General features: G+C 38.7%; 1 protein-coding gene across 50 annotated transcripts in view; it reads right to left on the bottom strand.

Moving 5' to 3' along the window:
- The window catches only part of Dach2 (dachshund family transcription factor 2), a 563,517-nt gene that overhangs the window by 88,943 nt on the left and 462,433 nt on the right, over positions 1-12,141 (bottom strand). For all 50 annotated transcript variants that reach the window (XM_087599387.1, XM_087599389.1, XM_087599396.1 and 47 more), the window contains 1 exon segment: positions 1,681-1,816. In XM_087599387.1, coding sequence (XP_087455513.1) covers positions 1,681-1,816 — 136 coding nt within the window.

The raw sequence follows: 12,141 nt of genomic DNA, 5'->3' as shown, positions 1-12,141 counted from the left end.
CAGAGCAACAGGGATAAAAGTAAATGTTTCCATATTATAGACAATCACATTAATAATGGTTAAATGTATTACCTAAAAATTTAAAAATATCTACAGTAAAAATCATATGGACAAATTCAAGTGTCAGATAGGCCCCTTTATAATTTCTAAGAGGTAAATATTGTGAGAAAAAAATTGTAAAAAATGCACTTAACACTGGCATATTGTATGTTAGTTAGCTTTATAATTATCTTTAAATGAGTCATTATCTACAGTATTATGTTATATCAAATATCTCAGGGATGCTGCGCATGTCACAACTATAATGTTTAATAGTAAATAGTGCATACCAGCACATTCATATAAAATATATAGTATACCAATAAGTATCTCATGGTATCAGTCCCAAGAGATTAGGAGACGCCAGGGAAACTAGAGACTCCCAAGACCCAATGGGGATGATTTTAGCAGAGAAGCGTAGATAGAACCTATAGAGACCACCTCTAAGTGATAGGCACAGCCCCCGGTTGTGGGATGGGGCCCCACATCCATCTCAAAGTTTTCAACCCAGAAATGTTCCTGCCCAAAGGAAGAATAGGGACAAAAAATAGAGCAGAGCCTGAAGCAAAGGCCATTTGAGGACTGCCTCACCTGGGGATTCATCCTGTCTGCAGACACCAGACCCAACACTGACACCTTTGCCAAGAGACACTTGTTGACAGGAAACTGGGATGTCTACTCCTTGGGAGGTTCAGTCAGCAACTGACCAATACAGAAGTGGATGCTTGGAATCAATTATCAGACTGAGCTCAGGGAGAGCTGGTGGAGAGACTAGAGGAGCTGAGAAGGATTGCAACCCCATAGGAAGAACATCAGCTGGCCAGACCACCCAGTATGCTCAGGGACTAGACCACCAACTAGGAGGGTAAAGTGAGGGATCCCTGGTTCCAGATACATAGGTAGCAGAGAATGGCCTTGTCTGACATCAATGGGAGGGGAGGCCCTTGTTTCTGGGGAGGCTTGATACCCCAGAGTAGGGGAATGTTGGCGGGGGGGGGTAGGGTAGGTGAGTGAATGAGCACCCTCATAGAGGCAAAAGGGAGGGAGGAGACAGAAGTTGTGGGATTTGGGTCTTGTGGAGAGGTAACTGGGAAGTGGACTATTATTTGAGACGTAAACAAATGGAATGATTAATTTTAAAAAAGGAAAAGGAAGGTTGGGGATTTAACTCAGTGGTTGAGCAACTTGCCGAGCAAGCGCAAGGCCCTGGGTTCGGTCCTCAGCTCCGAAAAAAAAAAAAGATAGATCTTTTAACTGGTTAAGGGACCAGACAGAAAGTTCTGTGGTCAACAGGACCTAAATGCAGTCCCCATCATCCACCACTGTAACTCTAGCTCCAGGAGGTCTGACATTCTCTCCTTCCTCCTTGGGCATCTGGATGCACATAAATGATCATGTTTAAATAAGAAAAAAAATAAAAAGGAAAACAAACAAACAAAAAAAACTATGGTGGGTATGAAAAGGCTAACATTCTCTACTGTTTCTACTGTTTACTGTATTGCTTCACAAACTATGATTATTTCAAAAGGCATTCATATTAAAGGAATGCCAGTTCTTCCAGGATTTTCCTGTCTCAGTTGAATAATATGGAGTCACCTAAAAGAGTATCTTTCAATTATTTGCTTTAGGGAAATCACTCACCCATTCTTTCAGACTGATGATCCATCTGTGAAGGAGAACTGGACACACTGCTGCTTGGGTGGGAGGAGGTCTGGCTCCCAGGCCGATGACTCTCTTCCAGAGATGGAGCAGGAGAAGGACTCTCTGGAATCCGTTCCTAACCCAAAATGAAACAGAAAATGATTCACATGTATGCTAAAATTTTAGCAATGGCATTAGAAATATCCATCTTACACTTATCCTGAAAGCATACACAGCACACTATGTGAACTTGAATACTTAGATACCTTTGGAGAAATATGCCATTACAATTAAATAATAGAAGGTTGCATGGGGCTAAAATGAAGTTAGGTTAAGTTGCCTTTCTTAAAACTGCATAAATGGGAGCATAGAGAGATACGTCCGTGGGTCAAGTGCTGTGTGTATGCATAAGACCTGAGTTCAAATTCAAAGTCTCCACATAAAAGAAGTGGTTGTGTCACCATACAAGTATAACTACAGCACTGAGAGAGGCAGCTACCAGAGCATCTCCAGACACCACTGACCAGCTAGAACCACTGACCACCACTGGCTAAAACACTTAGTTCTAGGTTCAAGGAGAGACTCTAACTCAAAACAACAAAAGGTGGAGAGCAACAGTTGCGAAAGACATGCAATAATAACAGTTGGACTGAAAATGGGTACAGGTAGGGGGAGAGACAGAAAGAGAGACAGAGACAGACACAGAGACAGGTGCAGAGTAATGGTTATTGATGTCACAAATGTCTAGACTGATAAAAATCCATGTGGGGTCTGAAGAGTAATATTATTTGTACTAAGGAGGATTTACAAATACAGATCCACAATTGCCCTGTAAAACATGTCAAATGTTATATTTGTTAGTTGGGTAGATAAAAATCCATGCAGGGTCTGAAGAGAAACATTACTTTGTATTAAGGAAGATTTACAAATACAGATCCATAAGAGCCCTGCAAAACATGTCAAATGTTATATTTGTTAGTTGGGTAATTTTTCTAATTACAGGAATATTTAGAAACAATATGCTTTAATGTATCAGAATTTATAACAGACATGTGCTGATTTCTACCAAAAAAAAGGACTTTTAGGAATCATCTTTATACAATGTCATTTTTATTTATTTATATTTATTTATTTACAGAACAAACGTTGCTCCCCCTCCCAGTATGCCCCTCACAGAACCTTTTGCATCATTCCCCATCCTGTGAAATGGATAAGCTCTCCTCTGGGTATCTCCCTACCTGGCATATCAAGTCTTTGCCAGATTAGGCACATCCTTTCTCAATGAGGCCAGATAAGGCAGCCATGGAGACTGAGCTGGATGTCTGCTACATATGTGCTGGGACCTCATTCCTTGGTTAGTGACTTAGTCTCTGTGAACTCCCAGAGGTCCAGGTTAATAAAATCTGTTGGTCTACCTGTGGGGTTTCTATCCCCTTCAGGGACTTCAATCCTTCTGCCAACTCTTTCATAAGAGTCCTGGACCTATGTCCAATGTTTGGCTCTGGCTATTTGTATCAGTTTCAGTCTGCTGCTGGGTAGAGCCTCTCAGAGGACAGTTAGCCTAGGCTTCTTTAATAATGGGTATCTTTAATAATGTCAGGGATTGGTGCTTGCCTGTAGGATGGGTTTCATGTTGGGTCAGTCATTGGTTGGCCATTTTTCAGTCTCTGCTATCTCTATGTCCCTGAATTTCTTTTAGCTAGGACAGATTTTGGGTTGAAAGTTTTATGGGTAGATTGGAGTCCTTGTCTCTCACTGGGCCTCCTACCTAGCTACAGGAGGTGGCCTATTTTTGAAAATGAAGCCAAAAGTATACAATGGGAAAAAAAACATATCTTCAACAAACAGTGTTGGTCTAACTAAATATCTACCTGTAGAAGAATATGAATATATCCATATTTATCACACTGAATGAAACTCAAATTCAAGTGGATCAAGGACCTCAACATAAAACTGGTTATACTACATTTAATAGAAGAGAAAGTGGGAAATAGTTTTGAATGCATTGGTACATAAGACTGTTTTCTGAACAGAACACCAATGGCTTAAGTTCCAAGATCAACAATTGATAAGTATGGGTTGGGGATTTAGCTCAGTGATAGAGCGCTTGCCTGGCAAGCGTAAGGCCCTGGGTTCAGTCCCCATCTCCAAAAAAAAAAAAAAAAAAAAAAAAAAAAAAAAAGAAAAAGAAAAGGAAAGAAAAAAAAAACAATTGATAAGTATGACCTCATGAAACTAAAAACCTTCTGAAAGGCAAAGAACTGTCAATAGGTCAAAGTGACAATCTACAGTTTAGGAAAAGATTTCCACTACATCCAACAAAGGGCTAATATCCAAAATATATAAAGAACTCAAGAAGTCAGACTCCAACAAACCAAATAACCCAATTAAAAAATGGGATATACCAAGTTGAGGGATGGAGCCACCCCCCACCTCAAAAATATTAATGTAGAATTCCTCCTGTCAAAAGGAAATGCACGGGAAAAGAGTGGAGCAGAGACTGTAGGAAAGGCCATCCAAAGACTGCCCCACTTCAGGCATCCACCCATCTGCAGACACCAAATCCAGACAAAATTGCTGATACCAAAAAGCACTTGGTGACAGGACCCAGATATAGCTGTACCTTCAGAGGCTCTGCCAGAGCATGACAAATACAGAGGCAGATGCACATAGGCAAACATCTGACAGATCATGGGGACCCTAATGGAGGAGTTAGAGAAAGGACTGAAGGAACTGAAGAGGTTTGCAACCCCATAGGAAAAACAACAATATCAACCAACCAGACTCTCCAAAGCTCCCAGGGACTAAACCACCAACCAAAGAATACACACAGGGAAACCCATGGCTCCAGCTAGATATGAGCAGAGGATTGCTTTATCGGCCATCACTGGGAGGGGAGCCACTTGGTCCTGTGGAGGCTCTACGACCCAGCATAGAGGAATGCTAGGGCACTGAGGCTGGAGTGGATGGGCAGGTGGGGGAGCACCCTCATAGAGACAGGAGGGAGGGGAGAGGAGATAGGCAGTTTGTGGAGGGGAACTGGGGGATAAAATTTGAAATGTAAATAAATAAAATAACCAATAAAAAGAAAATTTAAATAATTAAATAATTAAATAAATATGAGGCACGGAGCTAAACAGAAATTCTCAATAGGGGAATCTTGAGTGGCCAAGAAGCACATAAAGAAATGCTCAAAGTCTTTTGTGATCAGGGAAATAAATACAAATCAAAACGACCCTAAGATTCAACCTCACACCAATCAGAATGGCTAAGATCAAAAACTCAAGTGACAGCACATGCTGGTAAACATGTGAAGAAAGAAGAACACTCCTTCATTGCTTGTTGGATAGCAAACTTGTAAAACTATTCTGGAAAGATATCTGGAGGTTTCTCAGTAAATTGGAAATAGCAATAACTGAAGACGCAACCATATCGCTCCTGGGCATATACCCAAAATGTGTTCCACCATACCAACAGGGATGTATGCTCCACTATGTTACATAGCAGCCTTATTTAGTCAATAACTGGAAACTACCCAGATGTCCCCCAACCAAAGAATGGATACAGAAAATGTCATTCTTTTGTACAATGAAATACTATTCAGCTAATAAAAAACAAAAGGACCAGGAGGGGAATAAAATCTGGAGTGTAAAAAAAAAAGAAAAATACATAAATAAAAGTAACCAACAAAATAAAAAAAACAACATTATGAAATTTGCATGCAAATGGATGAAACTAGAAAATATCATCCTGAGTGAAGTAACCCAGACCCAAGAGGACATATATGGTATGTATTCACTGGTAAGTAGATATTAGCCACAAAGTACAGACTCAAAGAAGTTAAGCAAGAAGGAAGGTCTAATTGAGCATGCTTGAATCATATTAGAAGAGGGAACAATGGAGTCAAAAGGAGGAAGGGAATTGGGTGAGACGCAGGAGGAGGGGAATTTAGGGACAGGATCAGGTGTGGTGAGAGATAGGAGAGAGGTTCACAAGTCCAGGAGAGTGAATGGAAACATATAGCTGAAGGGGGTGTTTGGTGGGGGGAACCTCTAGGACATCCCAGAAACCTAGGATAGTAGAGGATCCCAGGAGTCAATGAAGGCAACCTTAGCTGAGATGCCTACCAGTGGAGACATGGAACCTGAAGAGCACACCTCCTGTAGCCAGGTATAAAATCTATAAAGCACTGAAGCTATTCAATATCTTTTTGAATATTATACTTAAAAAGGAATCTGAATGTTAGGTTAATATGATCAATGTAAAAACTAAATTTTTAAAGGGATCGGATATAGATCTCTCCCAAGAGACACATCCAGAGCATGTCAAATACAGAGGCGAATGCCAGCAGCAAACCACTGGACTGAGAACAGGACCCCCGTTGAAGGAATCAGAGAAAGAACTGGAAGAGCTTGAAGTGGCTTGAGACCCCATAAGGACAACAATGCCAACCAACCAGAGCTTCCAGGGACTAAGTCACTACCCAAAGACTATACATGGACTGACCCTGGGCTCCAACTGCATATGTAGCAGAGGATAGCCTTGTTGGGCACCAGTGGAAAGAAAAGTCCTTGGTCCGGCTAAGGTTGGACCCCCAGTGCAGGGGAATGTCGGGGGTTAGTAAAGGGGGTGGATAGGAGGAACACCTGTATGGGTGAGGGTGAGGGTGAGGGGATGGGGGTTTATGGACAGGAAACCAGGAAAGGGTATATCATTTGAAATGTAAATAAAAAAATATTTCTAATAAAAAATCACAACAAAAAGCAATTTTAGTGTTAATGCTCATATAGAATAAATATAATTTACCAATAAAAATCCAGTGATAAAGTACTTCATCCATATAAATTCCTTACACTAAATGCTCCGTCTAATTTTCTGTAATTACATCATCAACGGTCCGATCCTTACAATATTAAAAATTAGTTTATCAAGTTTGTGCTTGTAAATTTTCATATTGATTTTGCATGATGACCTCAAAATTTGTAAATCACCCAAGAAGTTCATTTTAAAATAATTAAAAGTCACTACTTCATTTGTATAAGTTAATATTCTGCAATATCTGTCATTTCAGCAGGCAGAATGCTGGCACTTTCCTTCTTAAGATGTCCAACTTATATCTCAATTGCCAGGAAACTGAATAGATATTAAGCAGTAAATTATATAGCCGAAGGGACTACCCAGGTGTGATTGAAAATATTACATTAGGCTTATCATATTATTTTCAGTGAACTCTATTTTATCACAAGTTTTTGAAAAATTTTAAAGGTCAAAAAAAGAGTACAATATTGTTGGCATTGGAGGTAAAAGAGGCCATGAGTCAAGAAGCAAAATGGCTTGCAGAAGCTGAAAATGACATAGAAACATATTCAGTTTTGGATCTAGAAAAGGAATATGGGCTTGCTAGCACCTTGATTTTGGCCACATTAATCTTATTTCTTATTTTTGACCTATAAAACTATAACATGACAAATTTGCATTGCTTGAAGCCACTAAATTTATGATAATTTGTTATAACAGCATTGTGAACATGTACTGGTTAGTTTTTTGTCAACTTGACACAAACTGAGAAACAATTGTGGAATTACACATATTAAATTGGCTTGTCAGCACATCTGTGGGGCATTTTCTTAATTAATGGTTAAAAAGAAAAGTCCCCTCCTCCCAAGTTGCTTTTGGTTAGGCTGTTTAACACAGGGGGTAAGAAGCAAACTAGAAAAATTCTAATAGAGTTATCATGGTACCATGTTTGTTTTGAAGTTACATTTTATATTATAATAGCACTTAGGTAATATATAATTTTACTGAACTGAGTTGTAGACAGTATATCAGCTATAGTGTTTCTTCTAAAAATAGGTTATTGCCAGACACACTCAAACTAATAGAAGAAAAACTAGGGAAGCATCTGGAACACATGGGCACTGGAAAAAATTTCCTGAACAAAACACCAATGGCTTACGCTCTAAGATCAAGAATCGACAAATGGGATCTCATAAAACTGCAAAGCTTCTGTAAGGCAAAGGACACTGTGGTTAGGACAAAACGGCAACCAACAGATTGGGAAAAGATCTTTACCAATCCTACAACAGATAGAGGCCTTATATCCAAAATATACAAAGAACTCAAGAAGTTAGACCGCAGGGAAACAAATAACCCTATTAAAAAATGGGGTTCAGAGCTAAACAAAGAATTCACAGCTGAGGAATGCCGAATGGCTGAGAAACGCCTAAAGAAATGTTCAAAATCTTTAGTCATAAGGGAAATGCAAATCAAAACAACCCTGAGATTTCACCTCACACCAGTGAGAATGGCTAAGATCAAAAACTCAGGTGACAGCAGATGCTGGCGAGGATGTGGAGAAAGAGGAACACTCCTCCATTGTTGGTGGGATTGCAGACTGGTACAACCATTCTGGAAATCAATCTGGAGGTTCCTCAGAAAATTGGACATTGAACTGCCTGAGGATCCAGCTATACCTCTCTTGGGCATATACCCAAAAGATTCCTCAACATACAAAAGAGACACGTGTTCCACTATGTTCATCGCAGCCTTATTTATAATAGCCAGAAACTGGAAAGAACCCAGATGCCCTTCAACAGAGGAATGGATTCAGAAAATGTGGTACATCTACACAATGGAATATTACTCAGCTATCAAAAACAACGAGTTTATGAAATTCGTAGGCAAATGGTTGGAACTGGAAAATATCATCCTGAGTGAGCTAACCCAATCACAGAAAGACATACATGGTATGCACTCATTGATAAGTGGCTATTAGCCCAAATGCTTGAATTACCCTAGATCCCTAGAACAAACGAAACTCAAGACGGATGATCAAAATGTGAATGCTTCACTCCTTCTTTAAATGAGGAAAAAGAATACCCTTGGCAGGGAAGGGAGAGGCAAAGATTAAAACAGAGACTGAAGGAACACCCATTCAGAGCCTGCCCCACATATGACCCATACATATACAGCCACCCAATTAGAGAAGATGGACGAAGCAAAGAAGTGCAGGCCTACAGGAACCGGATGTAGATCGCTCCTGAGAGACACAGCCAGAATACAGCAAATACAGAGGCGAATGCCAGCAGCAAACCACTGAACTGAGAATAGGCCCCCGTTGAAGGAATCAGAGAAAGAACTGGAAGAGCTTGAAGGGGCTCGAGACCCCAAAAGTACAACAATGTCAAGCAACCAGAGCTTCCAGGGACTAAGCCACTACCTAAAGACTATACATGGACTGACCCTGGACTCTGACCCCATAGGTAGCAATGAATATCCTAGTAAGAGCACCAGTGGAAGGGGAAGCCCTGGGTCCTGCTAAGACTGAACCCCCAGTGAACTAGACTATGGGGGGAGGGCGGCAATGGGGGGAGGGTTGGGAGGGGAGCACCCATAAGGAAAGGGAGGGGGATGTTTGCCCGGAAACTGGGAAAGGGAATAACACTTGAAATGTATATAAGAAATACTCAAGTTAATAAAAAAAATAAATAAAAATAGGTTATTGTAAATAGACAGTATGTTTTTAAGTTATTTTTTCATTTATATTGGATATTTTCTTTATCTATATTTCAAATGTTATCACTCCTCCCAGTTTCCCCTCCGGAATCCCCCTATCTCATCTTCCTACCTCCTGCCTCCATAAGGGTACTCCCCTACCCACCCATCCACTCTCTCCCGACTCCCCACCCTCCGAAAAATTTAGAAAAACACGCTTTTTGTAGTTTGGAGGGATGTTTGAGAAAGTTCATAAGATCTATGTAGAGGCTTTAAACCACAAATCATTTCAAGACCAGAAGTTTACAAGTCAAAAGAATCACACCTGATTGGTTATCTCATTTTATATATACATATATATATATATATATATATATATATATATATACATATATATATATATATATATTCCTCATAGTAAGTATTCATGAACACACACCTATGCACACAAAATATATCTCAGAAAATAATTTAATCATACATGAGGATGGAGTGATGGCTTTATACATATGATCACAAGCTGCTTCTTCAGAGGATGTAAGCAAAATTACCAGCACCCAAATTGCAATACATCACCATCTATAACTCCAGACCTAGGGAGTCTGACACCTTATGAGGGCCTCCATGAACAGCAGATACACACATTATACATAGACATTCATGCAGGCAAAACATCCATACACAAAAATAAAAAATAAATTTAATAACAGTAGTAATTCCAAATATGAGACCATTTCTGGTTTATTGTAATATAATTTGGTAAAAATATTTAATTTAATTTAATTAATTATATCTGTCAACAGAATTATAAGTGAATGGACAAGAAGAATACACATTAGTTGCTGGGAACATTATAACTGACAGATCAACATTATTGTGTAGTTATACAAGGAACCACACACAGAGGTATACACAGACACACTTCCCTTATATCCTGCTATAATAGAAGTGTATTGTTCTTAGTGATTGATATTGTTAATTTGGGAAAAGCAGGACAACTGACACTGATATTAATATTTATACTACCTTGTAAAATAATACGACTCATAATGAATAAAGGACGATTGGAGGACCATCCACACAATAATATAAATAGTAACAAAATATATGATACTTTAAAAAGCATTGTGCCCAACATACTTAAAATTAGCATTTGATAAGAAAACTTGTACTTTAATAATTTATCTTCCTAATTTCTATTTGCTCTAATATGTGAAACAGTTAACAAATTTGGAAAGCCTGATTTAAGGAGTGAAACAATAGAAATCATTAGAAATCTAATGATCTACTACCCCTCCTCCCTTGATATATCTCTCTCCAATAATTCCATTCTAGTTTCCTGGCATCCATTTACCCCAATTTATACATAGGAAATAGTGAAGTTAGAACCCAGATATGAGAGAGAACATGAGATAGTTGCCTTTATGGTAATGTGTTATCTCATTCGTTAAAAATGTTCTTTCAAGTTCCATCCATTTACCTCTAAAATTTCTTGATTGATTTTTGTTTGTGGGGGAATAATTCCACTCTGTATATATACCACATTTTTCTTATCTGTTCACTTATTGATGAACATCTAGGCTGAAGACATTTCCAAGCTATTATAAAAAGATTAGCATTGGATTAGATGAGCAGGTGTCTCTGGGGTAGGGTATTGAGTCTTCTGAATATATGCCCAGGAGTGGAATACCTGGATAATATGGTAGATCTACTTTAAGTTTTTCAGAGAGACTTCTAGATGATTTCCAGAGTGGCTGAGTTATTTTTTATTCTCATTAGCAGTATGTAAGGGTTCTCCTTTCTTACATTTTTTTGTTCTTTTTTTTCGGAGCTGGGGACCGAACCCAGGGCCTTGTGCTTCCTAGGTAAGCGCTCTACCACTGAGCTAAATCCCCAGCCCCAGGGTTCTCCTTTCTTATCATCCACAGTAGTTGTTGTTATTTGTATACTTAATAATGGTCATTCTCTGGCATGAGATGGGATCTACATATAGTTTTAATATACACTTATCTTGGCTAATGATACTGAACATTTTTAGGTGTTTTCCTGTCACTTGTACTTCTAAGAACTCTTATGTTCTGTAACTCACTTCATTTTTACTTTGGTTTTTGTTTTTGTTTCCTTAATATTTATATTTTTAGTTTGTTTGTATATTCAAGACACAAATCCTAACTAGATGACTGTTGTTGAAACTTCTTTTCCATTTTGGTTGTTTCTTCTTTAATTGTTTAAAATGTGTTGATTCTGAGATCTGCTCACCCTTACTTGGAAAGCATAATGATCTCAGATGTCAACAACTAAAGGACTACTAAATTAAATAATAAGAAAAAATGAGACAAAACTAAAATATTTGATCCATTACCTGTATCAATTTTATCTTGTGAAAGTGCATGGGTCTGTATCCTGAGACTTTTTTCTTTCCTTTGTATCAGAGGAAAGATTCACTTTGAGCAGTATTTTCTATCACTCCCACCTCAGTTTTTTTCCCTTTCCTTTCTGTCTCTTGCAAGTTTCCAAGTTTGGGGAGCGCAGCACCGTATCATTATCATTGAGGTAATTTGAATTCCCTTTCCCTTTAGAATCATTAGGTATAATAAATGGCAAGCCAATTCCCCAATCTTATTTGCTCTGTTATCCAATTTACCTGCTGAATCAGAGAATAAGTGGAGGGTGCTAGCTTCATCCCTGCTCTGTAATTCTTTTGAAATACAAGCACGTTTCAACTGGGCAGTCAACACTGACTCAATATTGAAAGACTCATTATGTATTACAGCAGCCATGCAACTTCTGTGATGACTTTCTGACAATCTCTTCTCATTTGAGCTATCTTCAGAGACTTGAATGGTACATTCTCTAATTCAACTATTTTCAGGATACACTCATATTCACATAGTACACCCCAGTCATCAAGTAGGAATTCCACACCATATCACATGGAAGAAGATGGTATTCCACCTGAGATATTCC

The sequence above is a fragment of the Rattus norvegicus genome, chromosome X (genome assembly GCF_021556685.1).
Source record: "Rattus norvegicus strain SHRSP/BbbUtx chromosome X, alternate assembly SHRSP_T2T, whole genome shotgun sequence".
In the NCBI taxonomy this organism is placed as follows: Eukaryota; Metazoa; Chordata; class Mammalia; order Rodentia; family Muridae; genus Rattus; species Rattus norvegicus.
This window is presented reverse-complemented; position numbering and strand designations above follow the sequence as displayed.